General features: G+C 38.4%; 1 protein-coding gene across 3 annotated transcripts in view; it reads right to left on the bottom strand.

The window, feature by feature from the left end:
* The window catches only part of arl13b (ADP-ribosylation factor-like 13b), a 326110-nt gene extending 315404 nt beyond the window's left edge, over positions 1–10706 (bottom strand). For 2 of the 3 annotated variants that reach the window (XR_007934833.1, XM_028799858.2), the window contains exon 1: positions 10423–10705. Coding sequence is in view for 2 of the 3 variants with exons in the window: in XM_028799858.2 (XP_028655691.1) it covers positions 10423–10481 (59 nt within the window). In the remaining variant the exon portion in view is untranslated. Of the gene's footprint in view, positions 1–10422 lie in introns of all 3 variants that reach the window. The other variant, XM_028799859.2, reaches the window with a different exon arrangement.
* Positions 10707–21669: the final 10963 nt, after the last annotated feature.

Genomic DNA, 21669 nt, shown 5'->3' with positions numbered 1-21669 from the left:
ACGTTCATTGGCACTATACACATGCTGAGCAGATTATGAAAGAAGTGGAATTTGAAAGGCTCATTTAAAAAAAAAAAAACGTGTGATACAAATGTGCAGAAAGTTAAAGAATATGAAAGTAGGAAAATTAGAAAGTATAAAAAAAAAAGTAAAGATCACAGTAGCGCAAACAAACAGAAATTATTACTCGAAAAAGGGAAAGTAATCACCACGGACCAGGTGTCATTGAAAAAAAAGCAGGACAAAGCAAGGTCAGAAATAAAAGAGTAGAAAACAAAGTAAAACGTCATAAAGAGGTTACAAAACAAAGGGGCCAAACACATGCAGAGCAGGTTAGAGATAATGAAAACTGTAATTCAAAAGACTCAAAAAAAATGTAGGTGCAAAACACATGCAGAGCAAGATATGTGAATGTGAAAACAGAAAAAAACGACAGTGTCAAAAAAAGAAAGTAAACATCGCATTCGCACAAAAAAGGAGAAATTATTACTCGGAGAAATACCGTATTTTTCGCACCATAAGACGTACTTTTTTTCCCCAAAAGAAGGTTGGAAATGTCTGTGCGTCTTATGGAGTGAATATTGCGTCACAGACCATGATGTGTATTACCTGACAAAAGTCGACATCCAGGGGTAGAGGTCGACAAAACTCACTGTTACGTTACAGGCATTCCCTCTGTGCTTGGAGGAATGTTAGACTCATTGACTCGGCATCTAATCCTTGCGTGTGCGTGAGTTGCGAAATGTAAACAAATGTAAACAAAGGCAAGATGGCATTGACATCTCACGAGGGAGCGAAGCGAGTGCAGAAAACAAAATACTCAGCAGACGATGTTTTGCGCATTATCACTGAGTCGGAGTCTGATTTTTCAGAATCTGATTTTGTTGAGAGTGATCAGGAGATCGAATAAGAGAGTGAGGAACTGGCATCAGCTGATCGGGACACCAGCTGATGCCGCCCCAGCTGAGCATATTCGTGCAGCTGATGCACCTATGGCAAGGTTTCGTGTGGGAGGAATACCTTGGGAGGAATACCTAGACATTGATCCGTGGGAGCCAAACTGGCTACCGGACTTCACAAGACAGTATGGCTTGCTGTTGGACTCGACAGATTACCAGCCGCTGGACTACTTCACGCTGTTCTTTCCTGAAGCTGCCTTTCAGCTACTGTCAGATGAGACAAACAGGTATGCAGAGCATTTTTTTGAATCGAGGGATGTGCTTGCACCGCATTCTCGTTTTTCAAACTGGAAACCCACAACAAACCACGAGATGAAGGGCTTTGTGGCATTACAAATATAGATGGGACTAGACTGCCGATATAACTTCAGGGAGCATTGGTCCAAACGTGCTTTGTCCCCTGGTGGCTTTGGACAGGCTATGCTGCGTGATGATACAGTAGGTACGTGCTCCTGCAAAGTGATTGTGAGCAACTGAGCTTCATAAATTCTGACACTAGTGATGAGGAGTTCTTGGGGTTTCCATAAAACTAGAAGAGTGCTTGAACCTTAAAGTTTCTCCTTATTTGTTAATGACAGTGATGATGTTTCTTAATACCGCTGTTTAATTTACATGGTTGAAATAGTGCTGGGTGGTATACCGGTTCATACCGAAAACCGTTTTTTATTTTTTTTATGATATGGATTTTTCTTATACCGTAACACCGGTTTAAATTGCCTAAACGACGTTCAGAACGTTGCACAGCGGGAAACTGTTCAAGTGGGGACCTTTTTCACTGCTACACCGCTAAACACAGATTTGTTGCACTAGGGCTCTTTTTCACTGCTACACCACCAAATAGTGGGCGGTAGCATAGGAATGCTGCGTGGTGAAAATGGACAGAGAGCCTGGAGATACTTTAGTTTTAAAAGGTCAGATGTGTAAATACTGTTTCTATACTACTGGATAATACTGCAAGCCAAGTTGTACTTGTTTCATTTGTTTTCAATACAGTGTAATGTACCTGCGTACTGTGTAATAGTGTGACGACATGTTTTCAAACCCCGTCATAAGTTATAAAGCACATTAAATGCTTTGTGTTAAGTGATTCTTAAACTGACTTCTTCTTGCACTAACAGGAGGCGCCGGCAGCGATCGCCACACAGAATACATTCACTTCATGATCTTCCTTCTCTCTGAACATTTAGAATGCTAAAATAAATACTTAATATAATTTTCATGGTGAAATGCATTAAAGCATGCATTAATCATATGGGGGCACGGCGGCCTGCCTGCCTTGCATTTGCATGTTTTTCGGGTGGGAAGTCATGTAGGATGTGGGGTTTTGTTGTGCTATATTGACCCTGCTAGTGTATGTTTTGCTTGTATTTATCCTTCGATGTGCTGGCGACTCATTCAGAGATGGGCGCAACTCTGAATGGATGGCATAATTAAACATGTATAACGAAGATATTTTTAAAGTTCTGAACACTCCGTGGGCTAAGTTTATAACTAGTTTTAATTTCACAAAGACGTTTATCAAGTGGTGATTGGTTATGTGGAGAAAGAAAAAGGACGGATAGGAACTGGGGTTTTAGTACGTCAGATAGAGACAGCACGCGTGCAATAAAGAAAGCCCGCTCAGAAGAACATGCTTTGAATTCTGTGTTCGTGTCTCCGACCACCAGATCACAAACCCAACATTTACACAATATTTAAGTTAAACCTGTGCGATACCCATTCATACATCCAGTTTTTTGGAGCCTCGTCACACCTGCCATAAAGGTCTCTACACTGAACGTACACCTGGGGACCCCTTACTGCCAGGGAGCAGCACTACCGCCTCACTACCGTGCTTGCTTTAATGCATTTCATCATGAAAATGATATCAAGTATTTATCTTAGCATTCTAAATTTTTAGACAGCAGGAATACCATGAAATGAATGGATTCTGTGCAGTGATTGCTGCCTCCTCTTAGTGCATAGGAAGTCAGTTTAAGAAGCATAGTGATTAACAACTGGGTCGGGGAACACAACACAAAGCATTTAATGTGCTGCATTAACTTATGACGGGGTTTGAGAAAATCAAGTAAATTAAACATTGATTTTAGGATGAAGTTTAGTTTATGACATTCTACTTTAATTATGAAGTAAACTATGAAAATAAAGTGGAAATGTTGACTTTAAGCTTGACATAAGCGTCAAAATTAAAGTGGAAATGTCGAGAATAAAGTCAGCATGTCGACTTTATTCTTGACATATACCGGTAGTTTGTTTTTTTTCTTCCCTCTTTACTGTATTTTTTTTTCTTCACCGTGGCCCTAATGCACTTCCGTAGGGCTATACCACAAATAGCATTATACAGTAAATGCAAGTTACAGTTATTTTATTTATGTATATAGCTTAGCTTGAAGCAAGGTCCATATTAATGCAGTTTGCCTAAATGATGGTACAGTTGGTAAGGATGTCATCACAAAGTTGTACTTGTTTTATTTTATTTTAATTTGGTGAATACTGTGTAATGCACCTGGGCTTGAAGTCTTGAAGTAATAGTGCAGCTATCAGTAATAATACTATTATTTATTTTATTGTTATTATTTATTAGTTTAAATATTATGCAGTTTATTGATGGTAAAGTTGTTTAAAAAGTCACTTTAATGTGTCAGTGGACAGAGATTGTTAACATTAACAGAAAGTATAGTTGGTTCACAAAAAATATTTACTATTTATTACTTTTCTAAGACATGTTCAGTGCAATACAAGTTTTGACAAGCACCTCTGGATATTTTACTAAGTCTAAATGCCTGCATGGGGAAAAAAATACCGTCCAATACCGTGAAACCGGGATAATTTAGAAAAATACCGTGATATAGAATTTTGGTCATACCGCCCACCCCTAGGTTGAAATATTATTCTGCTATATTTTATTAAACATATTAGTACACCATTTGGTTCAGAATATTTTTTTTCGTTTTCCTCCTCTAAACCTAGGTGCGTCTAATGGTCAGGTGCGTCTTATGGTGCAAAAAATACGGTAACTAAAAGGCGAATTGAGATCGAATAAATGGACATAGATGTCAGAAGTATGTAAATATTGTAAGGCTTTGAAGTTTACGTTTTTTAGAGAATTTCAAAAACGGAGTTTACCTCACATGCATTTATTGGTTACTTTACAAAAAAAATATTAACTGATGATGATGTGGATCGTTTTGTCTGTGCTGAAATTCCAAACAGAGAAACCTATCCTGAATTATGGTACAAAGTCATTAAACACAGGTCTCACTGACCTCATTAAAAAGATTCAATCACATTGGGACTCGAAAGATTCCAAATATTGTTTTTACAAAAGTTCAGAAATAAAAGTGAAACTAATGAAATAGCAACAATTCAAAGAAAAAAAAATATCTTAATAGTGTGTATCTGTAAACCCAAACACGGGGGTTAGCAAGCGAAGCGAGCAGGGGGCAAAGCCCCCTAGTTAATTTACATATTCAAATACAGTGGAACCTCGGGTCATGACCGCAATTCGTTCCAAAACTCTGGTCATAACCCGATTTGGTCGTGACCTGAAGTAATTTCCCCCATAGGATTGTATGTAAATACAATTACTCCGTTCCAGACCGTATGAACTGTATGTAAATATATTTTTTTAAAGATTTTTAAGCACAAAAATAGTTAGTTACACCATAGAATGCACAGCGTAATAGTAAACAAACTGTAAAAACATTGAATATCACTGAGAAAACCTTGAACAGAGAAAAGTAACATTGCAAGAATTCACGCTATAGCCTTACGAACTGCTTGCTGTAAACACTTTTTTTTTTTTAATGAGTTTTAAGCACAGGGAAAAACATGAACATCTCAAAAATCCGTAATTTAATAAACAACCAAGAAAAGTAACATTGCAACAATGCACGCTACAAACCAATCACTGTAAACACTTTTTTTAAAATGAGTTTTAAGCACAGGGAAAAACATGAACATTTGAAAAATCCGTAATTTAATAAACAACCAAGAAAAGTAACATTGCAACAATGCACGCTACGAACCGATCGCTGTAAACAGAAGTGAAGTGGAGGTTAAAATCCAATAGAAAAAGTCTTCATTAAATACAATGAGGTTAAAACAATGCTCGAATCAGTCTCTTTAAATCAAGCCCGGTGCATTCTTTAACTGCCTTCTCTCTCTCTCTCGCGCTCACTCTCTTGCTGCACAGGGAATGCACAGGGATAGACTGAACACGTGCGGAAATTATCGGCGCGTACGAACTGGAAGGGAAACTGGCTTGTTCTTCACCCGAGTGTATGGTCGTGAACAGATGCAAAAGTTTGGCAAACTTTTTGGTCGTAACCCAATTTGTACGTGGTCGGAGACGTTCGTGACCCGAGGTTCCACTGTATGCAAAATTCTGGGATGAGTCGGGGTGGGGCTGTAGGTGCATGCATGTGCGTTAAAATTCACATTCACTGGGATTTATAAAGGGGAAGAGTGTGGAACTTTTCTTACACACAGTTTTATGCATCTACATGCATTTTTTATGCATCTTTATTCACATTTGCAGTTTTGTTCATATACCATATTTTATTATGAATTCTACATGTGGCGTTCATTATACATGAGGCCTATGGTGTTTCATTTTCTGTGGGGATGCAGGTATGACAGCATAAGAAGATCTGATATAAAACAACATGTGGAAAATGGATGTGGAGATATCATTGACACTCAACTGAAGATGAACTGTTTTTTTATACATCCATGTGCAAGGCTTTTCATTCGAAGTTTGTACATAAATTCCAATATTTTGATGCTCTGTGGTTCATATTTGTAATGCAGCCTCTGACAGTGTGGTCAAATTTGGACAAAAAGCAGAAATGTGCTTACGCACAAAAAAATCCAGATGCATTAATCTGTGCGTATGCCAACTTCCACGTTGTTCCACTACATAAATCCCGGTCAGCGTGAAAAGTAACACACGTGCATGCACCTGCTTGCGCTCCCCAACTCCTCCCAGAATTACACCTCTTTGAATACGCATATCAATATAAATAGCCCTTAAGCTCACCGTTCTGTGAAAAGACAATGGCAAAAGCACAGTGTAAAATAGAAGAATTTCAGCGAATACCAAGTGGCGGCAAGGAAAAATGTACTATTTGTTGGTTTAAACAGTGGTGTAAACAACAAAAGGAAGTTGATTGAGTGACATAGAGTGTTGGAGAAACTCGAAAGTTCAAGTTCAAAGTCGCACAGTGCCCGAAATAAAAAAAGTTGTCAGATATTAAAGTTGCCGTGAAAAGGCAAGTCATTGCCCACCATCTGAGAGTCATATGGAAGCTTATTAGGGTACAGAGTAAAGACAAAAAATAGGCACACAGTGGCAAAAAAAGCTGAAAATGTCAACTTTAATCTCAGAATTTCCACTTTAATCACATAGTTTATTTTGTCATTAAAGCAGAACATCATAAACTTCATCTTAAAATCGTTTAATTTACTAGTTTCTCACATACCATCATAACTAAAGTAGCACGTTAAATGCTTTATATTGTATGTGTTCTTCTATGTGCTCTGTGTGTGTGAATCACTACGTGCTTCTTAAACAAGCTTTCGTTTCCTCCAACAAGACACAGAATGCATTACATTCATAATATTACAGCTCTCTGAATAAAATTAAATACTGACATGTATACTTGATATCATTTTCATAATGATAAGAATTAAAGCATGTTATTAAACATGGGAACACAGTGGCGCAGTGATAGTGACGAGTTGGCGCCCCATCTAGAGATTGTTCCTGTCTCACGCAAGATGCTTGCTGCGCCGTGCGCGACCTTCAATGAAATAATTTATTGCAGCAGTACTGTCTCTTTCAAATGTACTAACCCCTAATTCCTGTTCTTCCTTTTCTTTCTCTATGTACCCAATCGCCACACAATCAGCTCTGTAATAGATGTCAAGCCATCTGTAAGCTTAGAACGCAGATTCTTCAAAACTTTTAAGAAACATTGAAATATCTTCGTAGTACATGTTTAATTATTCTATCCATCCAGTGTCGCGCCAGTCCCAGCAAGAATACAGCAGGAACAATACCTGAACGGGGCACCAGATCGTTGCTAGCGCTGCAAAACCGTGTCCTCACATGTTTAATTATTAACAATATAGATTATTTAAATGTTAAAATTTTATCTGTATAATGTAAAAAACATATTTTGCTGCATTTCATCTTAAAAATTATATCGTCATCATATGTAAATACGAGCTTTATAAAGTGGCTCAGGTTGTGCAATATTATAACTGTATCGCAAGTTTACAGTGAGGTTATTGTACTTATAGGTACAAACAGTTCTATAAGGAGCATTTGATGGACTGATTGAGTGCATTTAGAGCTCTTGGGATGAAACCGTTTCTAAACCACGAGGTCCCTACAGGAAAGGCTTTGAAGCATTTGCCGTATGGGAGCGGTTCAAACAGCGCATGGCTGAGGCAGCATGTGCTTGATGCTGTACAGTAATCCCACGCTATATCGCGCTTCAACTTTCGCGGCTTCACTCTATCGCGGATTTTATATGTAAGCATATCTAAATATATAACGCAGATTTTTCGCTGCTTCGCGGGTTTCTGCAGACAATGGGTCTTTTTACTTCTGGTACTTGCTTCCTCAGTTGGTTTGCCCTGTTGATTTCATACAAGAGATGCTATTGGCGGATGGCTGAGAAGCTACCCAATCAGAGCACGCAGTTAAGTTCCTGTGTGCTGCTGATTGGCTCAGCGACGGAGTGATGCATTAACCAGGAAGTCTCATCTCACTCATTCAGCATTAACGTGCTCCTGCTACTGCTTCAGGGGCTGTGTCCAAGCGCCAACAGAAGATGCAAATAATTGCAGAAAAGGTAAAAGTTTTGGATATGTTGAAGGAAGGGAACAGCTACACCGCTGCAGGACACCAATGAGTCCATGATTGTTTTTATTTAAAAAGGAGGAAAAGCATATAAGATCTACGGCCGCAGTGTCCTTTAACCAGGGCACAAAACGAGTTGCAAGTGGACATGATAAGGCAGTAGTCTGGATTGAATCTGCTTTAGGGATTTGGATTGAAGAGTGCTGGAGGAAGAACAACGGCGGTGCTACACTGTCGCCTGAAGAGGCTCCTTTAGAAGAGCTGTAACGCTATCCTTTGTTGTGCAGTACAATTAAACTCATCGTTATCGGACAAGTCGTCGTGTCATTGTTGGTGAGTAACCATAATTAATTATCTATGTACAGTACTTATTACATGTACATAGTTTAGTGTCACTGTACACACATTTTACTGTATACAATTTTTCTTGCATTGTACGTATTTATTGCTGGTGGCCTGTCTGTCGTAATGGCTGTAACATATGTGATATCAGAGATGCTCGATATCTTCAAAATAATATTTAGGTTTTACTGTATATAAACTGTGTTTACATACATAATTTCAACGAATCTTACCTAATATCTAAGAGAATACAAAGGGTTTATGCTGTATAATTGTGTGGGAAATGTTTATAATAGTTTATAAGGGCTTAAAATATATAAAAATAACCATATGAACATATGGTTTCTACTTCCCGGATTTTCACCTTTCGCGGGGAGTTCTGGAACGCAACCCCCGCGATGGAGGAGGGTTTACTGTATACCGATAATTCCCTTTCCGATCAGCTGCTTGAGAGCTGTGATTCCACACTCAGATACAGTGGGATAAATACTTGAGAGTAACAACGCTAAAGCAGCTATGGTATTTGGAATAGTTTGGCCATTCCGTGGACCACTATATTGTTACAGGTTAATTACAATCAGATGCCTTAAACTACTAAACAATATGCGGTTGATTTCAGTGTATTTGATAAAACCATCAGGGATGTACATCTAAAAAAGTAAGGGAAACCACACTGGAACAAAAGCACTGCTTTGACGCTGGATGCCGCCAGTTTGCAAAACCAAGCGGAGAACTTGCATATGCCAGGGGTTGAATTGGCATGAAAGTGTGCGTGGCTTAATGCCAAGTGTAGTTTTTATATCTCGCTATGTGAGCGTGGAAACGGGAGTACGCAACATTTTTGTGTGTATGCACCATATTTTCATGAGGCCCCAGGAGACTATGAATATGCAGCAAAATTAAAAAAGGAGAGAATTTGCTGATGTTGCTTTGTGCTGCAAAGAGATGGAACTGTATAAGGCTGTTAGATGTACAGTGGGAGGGGGGGTGGTGGAAGAGTTTAACAATAAAATTTGAAGTGGGGTATGGACAGTGTTAAAGCCAAAAGGGCCTTAACCGGATGGTGGTGTGGGGCAGAGGATGTTTAGTCAAGGAACTGTCCAAGACCAGACTGTGTCCAGGTGGAGACAATTAGCTAAGAATGGCAGAAGCCTTTTTGGTATGGCTTATTTATCAGCCTGGCAAAGAAAAGGATATGGGATGCCACATGTATTCTGATAAACAGAAATGTGCCCAGATATATACAGTGGGTACAAAAAAGTTTGTAAAAGGAACTAGAATGAACAGTTAATACAAACATTGAGAAGTGTGGATTCACAGCTGCAAAAGAGACATGGCAGTTTGTGGATATTGGGAAATGATTTTAAATCAAAGAATAATGTGTGTACAATGGATGTTGGTTAAATGTTTTGGAGGGATGATGGAGTTAGGAGAACAAAATTAGGGAAAAATGAATGTTTCTTAAGAATGTTTTTTGTTATATGGTGTAAAGGAAATGGGACGAACTTTAACATGACAAAGTTGATCTGTGGTTGTAATTTGTACTGTGTAAACAAAATGTTCTTTTTTCCTGAGGTGAAGTGATACTCATACAGTGCTAGTTCACAGGTACCATCCATTGGAAATATAATAATTACATTTAAAGATGATTTAAGGGTGCATATCCTTTAACCAGTAATGGGTGTGATGTAACAACGTTAGCGTGGGAAAAATGTCAACTGGCATGGCTGAGTTTGGGATTAATTTCTCATATTTATATACAACTCTTATTATAGAAGAAATTTTTTTTTTTTTTTTTTTACAGATGCAGCACAGGGAGGTCAATTGACTTGCTCATAGTAACATAGCGTGTTCTATAAATAGGCAGTAAACAGTAAAGTTGCTGCAATTATTTGTTTACTTGGGTCTTGCACATAGAAACTGGGCAAGTTCAGGCAGTGTTACTTAGACGTCAGATTCCTTGTTCAAATTGTTTAATCACTTCATTTATTACTGGATGGCGTTGTATTCCTCAATTAAATGTAATTCAATATTTATTTCAACGTTTTAAAAGGTCATATGCGATGACATTGGCATTAAAGAGTTCAGCAAGACAAAACGCTTTAAGTTAGAAGTAGTCGCCACAAGTTCCGGAGGATAATTCTGGGCACTACTCCTTCTGCACCGTTACTTTCTACACCTAGTTGATAGCGAAACTTGTATTCTGATTATGCGAGTGACATAGAAGAAGCAAACGCCGGGTCTACCTACCTGGCAGGCTCCCGCCACCGCTTCACCCAGTTGCAGCAATTAGCCATCAGACTAAACATGGCCCTCCGAAGAAGACTGTCCGGCTACGTCCTGCTGCAGCTGGCCCGACGCTATTTTCAAAAGCTTTTTCTCTCCACTTCCTCGGACGACACTGTCGTTTTCATTATTTAAGGATTAACTTGCTCATAACAGTAAGACAACAGAGAAGCCTACAATGTACCGCTTGGCCTTTGTTTACAGCGCCGCTACTCCTGCTGCTATGGCTGCGACCGTGGTAGCGCGCACGCACACGTGACGTAATTTTCACCACGCCCCCTCGTTCATACATTTTCCGTCCTGTGGCGTCCTAGGAGTTACGCTGGCAATAAGCTGATATGGATAAGTGCATCCCTGCTCTGGAAGTGCGGATTTGGGAGATAGATAAACAAATTCTGGACATTTCAAACAGATGAACGCACCCCAAAACTACAATCTATGGAACATGATACACGCGCATGATGCTTTTTAGAAGGTGAACGACAAAAGCGTTATCGCGTCAAGGATGTTCTAGAATTCCACTTCTTGTCTTTACTTTCGAGAACTTGTTACTTTCTGCTACTTCACATCTCGCAGTAATCGATGATTTAGGTGAAAGGTTTAATGTAAGTTATCTTGTTACTGATATAACGGCATTCTTTATTGTTATGAAGCACGTTTTCTTTTTAGGCAATCCTCCGAATACCGGTCCCAAATTATTTAACAACTGTTTTCCTATCGAGTGGACAATATTTAGGAGCGGGTGCAATAAGGTTAGTTATAACCAGCTTACTTATTTAAAAATATCGGTTGCATCATGACATCTGACAAGATAATAATGATGATGTACTTCTGGCTGTATGACGTGAAGTCGAAGCATGTGATGTTGTTTGAGGGTCTGACCAGCTGGGACACCATAGTGAATTATAATAACTACTTTTACCACTAAGAGACGTTGCAGCTGTTGTGCTGGAATTAATACAAAATATTGGAAATACATCTTATTGTCTTGCAATAAATATTTTTTCGCGGCTTTCAGTGTAATATTGTCCACTCGATAGGAAAACAGTTGTTAAATAATTTGGGACCGGTATTCGGAGGATTGCCGAAATATATATATACTCATACTCATCTACATTATATCAGACTTTGGTCTTTATGTACAACCGATATGTGTAAACGTACAGTCACCTGCCACTTTATTAGGTACACACGATCAACTGCTTGTTAACTCAAATAATATCTAACCTCTTAGTAAAATGGCGACATCTCAGTTCATTTATGCATGTAGACATTGTCAAGATAACCTGCTGAAGTTCAAGCTGACCATCAGAATGGAGAAGAAAAGTGATTTACAGTAAGTGACTGTGAACGTGGCATGTTTATTGGCTGATATACTGGGATTTTCGTGTACAACCATCTAGGGTTTGCAGAGAATAGTCCGAAAAAGGGAAAATATCCAGTAAGTGGGCAACAATGCCTTGTTGATGCCAGAGGTCAGAGGAGAATGGCCAGACTGGTTTGTGCTGACAAAAAGGTAACAGTAATTCAAATAACCACTTGTTATGACTGAGGTATGCAGAAGAAGATCTCTGAATGCACAACACATCAAACCTTGAAGCAGATGGACTACAGCAGCAGAAGACCTTATCTGGTGCCACTCCTGTCAGATAAGAACAGGTAACTGATGCTACAGTTCTCATAGGCTCACCAAAATTAGACAATAGAAGATATTAAAATGTTGCCTGGTCTAATGAGTCTCGATTTCTGCTGCAACGTTTGACTGGCACGGTCAGAATTTGGCATCAGCAACATGAAAGCATGAATCCATCCTGCATTGTATCAATGGTTCAGGCTGGTGGTGTTGGTGTAATAGTGTGGAGGATATTTTCTTGGCACACTTTGAGCACCTTGGTACCAACTGAGAATTGTTTAAATGCCACAGGCTACCTTAGTATTGTTGCTGACCGTGTCTATCCCTTTATGACCACAATGTACCCATCTTCTGATGGCTACTTCCAGTTGAATAATGTACCATGTCATAAAGCTAAAATCATCACAAACTGGTTTCTTGAATGATTCTATCCGTCCCTTATTTTAAAAGTGTAGTGGCTTCCTTGCTATGTAAATCTGGTGGCAACATCCGCAATTGCTAGAAATGGGGTGTGCTACAAACTGAGGCATCTGGATAAAGTCATTAATAATGATCATATCACCAGGGTCTGACAGGCATCAACATGGATAGAAGAGAATCAGATTCTTATCATCTGCAAGTTACAAGACCTAGGCGTTCCACAGGGAACTTTTTTTATGTAAGTCAGATGGAAAGCCTTTAGATAATGAATTGTTAAGGCAACTGTCAATAGTTGGTATTAAATGTACCTGACTGGCCATTTGTAATAGACCAGATCAGCTCCATTCTCCCTTGTCGTGTCCAGGAGCCTCTTGAACCTGAAACCTTTTATAGTCATGAACCACGATGAGCCAGGCACAAATTACAAGTGCTTTTATTAAAAAACCAATCAAAATCTCAAAGTGCCAATACTGCAGTGCAATAAATAAATAGTCTTCAATAAAATTCAGTGCATGTGGAGGATAAAACAAGTCAATAAACAGTCAAATGAAATGAGGTTAAAATCCAGAGACAGTTCCTTCTTAGAATATTTGCCATAATACTCCACCCTAAAACCTTGTGTGTCCTCCACTTTTCCTGTGCAGACCTTGCAGTAAAAGGAGATGCCCACCAATAGATGCAGTCATGCCTTATGCATCCATGGGGTGCCACACTGAGTCACACTCGAGACACTGCATAATGGACCACCCCTACTCCAAAGCATCGTTCAATAGGAACTCCCCTTCTTTAGCCTAAGGCTCCTCTTCCTGAGGCCCAACCCTGACAACTTGCCTTCATTTCCCTTTTGCACAGGTTCTCTTGCTTTTTGTCTTTCCTCTTTAAACTCCATTCTCTCTTATTCGGCTCTTCTGATCTCTTTTTCTTCTTTATTTTCTTTTTCTGTTCTCCCTTCTGTCTGCTGTGCCGGCTTCTTTAAATGACCTGATCGGATGTAGATGAGACCCTCTGTACATTCTGAGGTGTGAATGAGGCAATTGACTGACCCACTCACATTTTCACTTGAGCGCACCAAGCACCACAGTCAACCCTGGAGCAACACTGTTATGCTCCCACCTGCATCCATTCTAAGCCTGCACTCTCTCAGGACTTGAATATTTATTTAAAACCTGCACTGTGCTCCAGACCACTTATTACACCGTTATCACTTGTTATTCACTGAATTACTTTTGGCTATTTCAACCCTTAGAAACTTAGTAAATTTGGATTGTGTAATGAGGAGAGGTGTTCAATTCACTCAAGTAAGGTATATTGCTGCTGTTTGTAATTTATAAATCTATAGATATCATAATTTGTAAATAATATTATTTTTTGTATCGTAGTTTTATTTTCGACTCTTTGAGCAGTAGTTAGCATGCTATGACAGGGTGGGAAACACAATCTTGTAGACAGTAATTTCGGTAAATCACTTTCTTTCAGTTTTGAAGAGAGAGAGGATGAAAAAGACTAATATGAATGCTAAATGTTTAGCTTAGATGTTGAGAAGAAAGAGCAGGTCATTCATCCAGAAAGATATGGAGATTGCCTGGCTCGCTGCCGCCAGCACTGTTACACTAGATATGTATAGATAACATCTGGTAGAGTTAACTGTTCTTGTGAATTTTGATAGACAGTATAAGAGGCACCAAACTTCAAAGGAGCATCTATGTCAGGATTTCTTAACTTTGGGGGTGTGTGTCTTATCATAGTTGCGAGATGGGCATATGTATTGGGAATGTGCAGCCCAGTTGTAATTTACATGCAGCTAAACAGATGAATTTATTATGTAACTGATAGTAATATGCTTTTATACCTCACTTCAGCAATAAGGAGAGTGATTATTTTTTGGTTGTCACTTTTGTTGAAGATGGGTTGCAAAAAATTTAAACCCAATAAAAAGGTTGCATTTCTAATAAGTACATTTGCCCAACTTAGCATACAATCACAAGGTGAGAGTGGCAGATGTGAAGGGCGCAATTTACATGCAGCTAAACAGATGAATTTATTATGTAACTGATAGTAATATGCTTTTATACCTCACTTCAGCAATAAGGAGAGTGATTATTTTTTGGTTGTCACTTTTGTTGAAGATGGGTTGCAAAAAATTTAAACCCAATAAAAAGGTTGCATTTCTAATAAGTACATTTGCCCAACTTAGCATACAATCACAAGGTGAGAGTGGCAGATGTGAAGGGCGCAAGTGGCAAAACATTGTGAAATGGTGAGAAAAATGGGGCTGTTCTCAGGTGTCTAATAGATGCAACATTCCTGCATTCCTGCCAGTAGTGAGTGTCAAAGGGACACGATGAGAACAGAGATTTTGCCAATAAGCTCAATTTGAGAGAATTTGCAAAGTTAGATGATATTTTGGCATTTCACTTTATAATTATATGTGTTTTCTGGAATTATGGAATGTCACAGTCCATATAATATGGTTTTATAGTTGCTACTACAGCGACAGTTTAGAAAACTATAGTCATTGTGTATGATCATATAATGATGGTGTTCTATAATATAGTGTTCATTCTCCAGTTAAGTTATAAATGTAGCATAAATTGAATGTGCTTCTACATAGCATTTAAAAGTTATACAGGATTTTTTTCCTGTTTGGATAGACTAGCAAGCTGGCCCTCATTCTGTATATTAAAGGCAACCATAATGCAGCACGTCCTGGCGAACGCAAGAAAAAAATCTGCTAGCTGTTCCTTTCATTTCATGAAAAGCTCACAGAACTGAAATTTCTTTTTTAAACAGTGGACTTATTTGTCTACAATGAAGGCAAAAAAGTTGGAGTAAGTTGGCTGCAAGGAAGCAGAATGGATGACTCTTTATCCTATAAAAGGCATCCAATTTTCTTCTGTTTAAAGGAACTAGACTTGCATTTTGGTATCCATTCGAGTTCATCACAGATGGTGCTTTAGAATCTAGACAAATCAAATAATTGGAAGATCATGGAGCAAGTTATCAGGAATAACTAACGAGGTCTGACATGCTAACACTCCAAATTAACACAAATGTAGACAGAGCCTGATCTTTCTTAACAACATATCCCCTAATGAAAGTACAGTACAGTTTACTTAGTTATTCTTCAATGTCACTGTTTTACAGAATATGGACTACAGTCCTATGAAAAAAAAGTCACACCTAGTGAGTAGGTTGATCAACCAGCCAATGCTTCATTTTATTCTTTTAGGTGTATTTACAAGCCAATGAAGTACAATATGTACTTGAGGCTCATATAATATGAGTTTACTTTTGGGTGGAATGGTGGCACTTACTTAACACTGCTGCCTTAGAGTTTAAGTGTCCTTGGTTTGAATCCTGGTCATTGTCTATATGGAGTTCGCACTTTTTCCCCATGTGTATCTGGTTTTCTCCAGATACTCTAGTTTTCCATCCACATTCTCAATTATTTACATGATTAAATTAATTGGCAATGTAAATTGAACCTGCATGTCGGCTCTGTGATGGACTAGGGCCCGTCCAGGGCTGGATCCTGCTAACACCACTCCATCATCACCCTCAGTTGGGTTATGAATGTGTGAGGATATGTTGTGAATGATTGGGTGCCCATTCAACCATGAAACAAAGCCTTTCAGTAATATTTCTGTCTTTTAAAGCATTAGGATATATCTCTTTATTATTAAAAAAATCCTGGGAGAGAATGACTAGGGAGACGAGATGTGATCTTCATCACGGAAGACACTTAAAAGACTCGGGAGACGAAAGAGATTGGCCACAGAGCATCTCGCGGGGACCTTAAACATGGAGACTTTGTGCCAAGAGATTGACCCAGGGACCGTCTTGCGGGAACGTGGAACATGAGATTCTTGCAAGACACGCCCTACTTACAACCAATATCAAATAAGACCATGGGCAGCAAAACACTCAGTCGTGTCAAGGCTTTGAGCACACATAGATCCAGGGCTCTCAGCGCATATAATGCGTATAAGGACAATACGTTACAAATGAAACGTCGACGACTAAGAAAAGAAGAAAGCAGCACGGAGAAAAGAGACTCAAAAGCGTTGGAGAGAAAAAAATGCAAAAAAGAATAATCTAGGTGCAAATTCAGAAAATAAGGAAAGTAATAATCAGTCCGGAACAAGTGGAATTGAAAAAAAGCACGTCCAATCGAGCTCAGAATTAAAAGACAAAGTATAACTTCATAAAGACGTTCAAAACGTTGGTGCTATACACATGCAGAGCAGGATAGAGATTATGAAAGCAGTGGAATTCGAAAGGCTCAAAAAAAAACGATGGCACGATACACATGCAGAGAAAGGTAAAGAATATGAAAGCAGGAAAATTCTAAAGTATTATAGCGTCCCTTCCAGGTTGAAGCCTTTTTTTTTTGAGTTACTGTTAGGTTTGACTGAGGGAGGGCAGAGTACAGCACGGAAGACTGACAGCGGGGTATTGATTGATGCGGTATGGGGGAGGGGGTCTCGGGACAGGAAGAGGGGGTTGGAGAGGGTGCTAGAAGGTTGTGTTTGGGGTTACGAAGTCGCCGTTCTTTTTCTTGATTGTTCAAGTAAAACTTTTCTGAGACTTTACTACATCTGTCTTTTTTTTTTTTACTTCTTCTCTTTTCGAGCCGGATGCGGAGGTCGCTACAGTATCAAAAAAAGATAGTAAAGATTGCATTAGCACAAACAAAAGAAAATTATTACTTGAAAAAAGGGAAAATAATCATCACGGACCAGGAATAATTGAGAAAAATAGCAGGACAAAGCAAGGTCAGAAATAGAAGAAAAGAGTAGAAAACAAAGTAAAATGTCATAAAGAGGTTAAAAACAAGGGGGCAAAACACATGCAAAGCAGGTTATAGATAATAAAAACAGTGGAATTCAAAAGACTAAAAAAAAACATAGGCGCGAAATACGTGCAGAGCAAGATACAGAATATAAAAGCAGAAAAAAGCGAAAGTGTCAAAACAAAGAAAATAAAGATCGCATTAGCACAAACAAAGAGAAATTATTACTCGGAGAAATAACGAAAAGGTGAATAGAGATCAAGTATATGGACATAGGTAATATGTCTGAGGTATGTAAATATTGTAAGGCTTTGAAGTTTAACTCAGAGAATTTCAAAAACAGGGTTACCTCACATGCATTTATTGGTTACTTTGAAAAAAAAATTATTAACTGCTGATGATGTAGATCATTTTGTCTGTGCTGAAATTCCAAACAGAGAAACCTATCCTGAATTATGGTACAAAGTCATTAAACACATGTCTCACATACCTCATCCTCTTTAATAAAACCCCTGTGTGCGTCCAGTGTCCGTATGTGTGTGTCTTCTGGTGAAGTGTGCATGCGCGGGGCACGGTGCGATGCTTCAAAGTAGATGCTTCAAAGGCCGCCTGATGCGTCACACAAGACCTATAAAATATTGCACGGCCAATCCAATTGGATTTCGGTAAATGAGGTAAGACCTAAAACATAAAACACGAAAAATCCCATTGGGTACTGAGACGCGGAGACCAGCTTCCCCATTGTTGTGCAAGAGTGTAAAACACGAAAAATCCAATCGGGTACTGAGACGCGGAGACCAGCTTCTCCATTGTTGTGCAAATGTTCACTCAGATTTGCGATTAAGAAGCTTGGCCCGGTAAAGGGTAAAGTGTCAGTCGTTGAAGGGGTTTTCCTAAATATACAAATTTTCATGATATTACAATACAATGACTTTTGAAAGTAGATTTATTTTCGCGCACATTAAATCAGTTGCTGGGGTGAATCTGCTGATTGCCCACTGTTGTGACAGAAAATTAAACACATATTATGGACAGCAAAGCCAGTATTACTGTCAGAGAAAATTACAGGCATTTTACGGAAAACATTTAATGAGGCAAAAGGTCCCTTGCCATTTAATATAGACTGTTCCTACTAATGTTTATGGACTACTGTTCTAGTGCCCGTTATTGTAACGGGCTTAATGTCTAGTTTAAAATATTCAGCATGTTGGGACTCTAAAGATCCCAAATATTGTTTTTAAAGAAGTTCTGAAATAAAAGTGAAACTAATGAAGTAGCAACAATTCAAAGAAAAAAAAAATCTTAAAAGTGTGTATCTGGAAAACCAAACACGGGGGTTGGCGAGCAAAATGAGCAGGGGCAAAGCCCCCTAGTTTAATTAAATAACAGATTTACCAATAAAGAGCTCAGCAGAAAAAGCTTGTGTTGGCCTCCTTCAGTGCTTCTTTGGGTATAGCAATGGCCTCTTCCTAGTTTATCTGTGTAGACTCCTTCATAGCCATGATGCCTTGTGCTGATATGGTGGAGTTCTTCCTTCAAGATGTGTCAGAACAGAACTGACCTGTTCTCATCCTCTCTCTCCTTTAAAGGGACCCTGAATGCATAGTACTTCAAGTCCTAATCTGACTGCCTGGCTAGACTCAATGGATCTTTTGGTGACCATCTTTTACCCTTAAGGTCCTTTCCTGAAAAGTCTGAAGAACAAGTTTTGGGGCAACTAAAGTACTTTGTCATTTTCCTATGGGTTCTGTGTGATCTTTACTTGGTTTTCATGGGGAGGTGGAGCAAATTTGAAGTTACTACTTGAAAATCTATAGTGAATGGAGTTTAGCAGCTGGCTGCTGGCATGCTATTGCATTACCCAATGGTGATACATTTACAGGAGAGGTTGGTGTGTCCCCAGGGACTTTAGTGGTCCATCTGACTAGTTCATGTGTGGAGCTGAAATAAATGAAGACAATGAGGGTGAAGGAGGAGGCCATTCGTGTTATGACTGAGTTAATGAGGGAAAGCATGGTGTCAGTGTAAACAAATTTGTGTATCGAGCAAGAACTGAGAAACAGCAGGACTGGCTGAAGTCATGTTTGAAGACTCTCAGACTTTTCTTAGCAATAGGTGAAGCAGTAACAGAATACAGAAATTAGAAGCATTATTTTTATATAGCCATGCAACCTGTAGACAGGGGGCTAATTTGGGATTTTGGCTGAGTCCATACCTAAAGAACTTCCTGGTTTTAATCTGCTGCTATCTTTTGGGATTTTGAAAGTTAACACTGGCAAGGCATGTGTTATTGGATTAGAATCTCCCCTTTGTTTTCCTTCTCACACTTTTATTCATACTTTTTTATTTTTTTGCTATCGTTAGCTATCACTTTAACAGGAACAACTGATTTAGTTACTTGGCCCCCGCACTGAATGTTGTTATACAGTGTATTAGCGATGTGTTTGATCACAGTTTCTTTCCCTTTATAGACATTTTTATGTTGTGATCCTTATCATTTTTACATTTGGATTTTACTAGCAAGTTTTTCTTTTTCTTATAGTTTGTATGTTGTTGGCACATATGTGGCATTAGGCTTCGGGTGTATTATTAGTCATTGAACTCTCAAATTACCATATTAAGGTATACTTTCTGTACATATTTTGTATAAGAAACAGAGTAACTTGTTGCTGTATACACAGAACTTGCATTTTTATATATGCACTCTGTATCATGTCTGAATTGCTAAAAACATCTCAAAACAATTAATACAATTAAATTTTAACAGTGTGTTCACTCTTTACAACCTATGTCCTGTTGCTACACATGTAATAAATACAGTTATCCCAGGAACGAACACACAATGCTGCTGGCTCTGGACATTTAAGTAGGCTAAGACGTGTTGGGAACTACAGTAAATAAAAAGATGCAAAGACTGTGTTGACAGTATGGGATACTAGAGAGGAATCAATACTGGATGGTGCTCCATTCTTTTACATGGCACAGTCATTTGTACCAGACTAATTTATGAAGATCCTGGATAAATACTTTGTCCAGTTTCAAATAATTATTTCAAATAATGGTAATATAATTAAATTCATACCTGGTATTTAGATTTCAGGCACAGAGAAAGCTTCAGCAAGCAGTTCAATCTATCTGCCTGAAGACAGAATCACTCAGGTGCTTAATATGACCAGCTGAAAATAATGTAATCATCTTTGTGAAGTAGGGGATATACGGTATACATATATAAACAGTATCGTTCAAAAGTATTTCTCTTAAACAGTTAATATATAAAGTGACATGCTGGCCAGTAAATGCTGTGCTTTCCCTTTCTAGACATGATTTAGTTTCAAACAAAACACACTTTATTATAAACAGTAGTCAGAAAGTTGCAGGGCCAACTGCCTTAACATGGAACTCTCATACTGTATCTCACAGTAATAAAAGTATTTAAAACTGTTGTTCTTGCTAATACAGTTAGGCTGTCTCCTAGCTATGGGGCTTCTGTATGTTGAAAGTGGTGTCCTTACCTCTCTTCTAGAGATGATGCTTTGGAATTTTACTAAGTCTGAATGGACTGTTTTGGGGGAGAAGACTTTCACTGGGGTCAGAATTTTTCTTTGTATGTTTATCTTTCTTGTGTTTTCTTGGTATTCATTTTGAAGTAAATGGTTGTATCTGTCATATTATTATTATGTGTTTGATTGAGTGGCTTACTATTATAACATTCTAGTTTTCAAAAATAGAATATAAAAAAATTGAAAAGACTGTAATGGAGTCAGGTTTTATGATGAGTTTTTCTTTTGTGTTTTTATTTGTTGCTAAAAGACACATAAAATGTTTCTACTTCTTCAAGAATAAAGTGTGCTCTTAAAAATAACTTTATTAATATTGTGGCAGCCGGCTGGGGGTGGTACCCAGCTATGTTACTAAATGGTGTACTGTGGCAAAAATAAATACATAAATTCATTCATTCATTCATTCATTCAACTAAACTCCTACTTTCCGAAGCAGTAATGACCCTTTATATGACTCTTTATATGGCAGCACTATCAGAAGCAGACACAAGGTGGCAGTGCAGTCCCATTTTCTAAAGTCTCTTAGACAAATCTGTTATATTTTAGAATTGGCATATTCACAGTAATCTCCTAAATTTGCCCATATATTGCATATGAATAAGTGGAAATGGTGTGGGATATCGTGTCTAAAGTAATTTAAAACCTTTTAAAGGTATCCCAGTGTAAATATTTGGGGAGGGAGGTGTTCAGATACATTTAAATAATCTTTCTGCTTATCTTAACTGAGTGAGAGGAAAATAGATTCAAAGGTAGATGCACAATGCCTTAAGAAAAAAGGCTGCAAAAACAGAATGCTGGAAAAAAGA

The sequence above is a fragment of the Erpetoichthys calabaricus genome, chromosome 4 (assembly GCF_900747795.2).
Source record: "Erpetoichthys calabaricus chromosome 4, fErpCal1.3, whole genome shotgun sequence".
In the NCBI taxonomy this organism is placed as follows: Eukaryota; Metazoa; Chordata; class Cladistia; order Polypteriformes; family Polypteridae; genus Erpetoichthys; species Erpetoichthys calabaricus.
The sequence above is the reverse complement of the archived record's forward strand: the minus strand, read 5'-3'. Positions and strand labels throughout refer to the sequence as shown.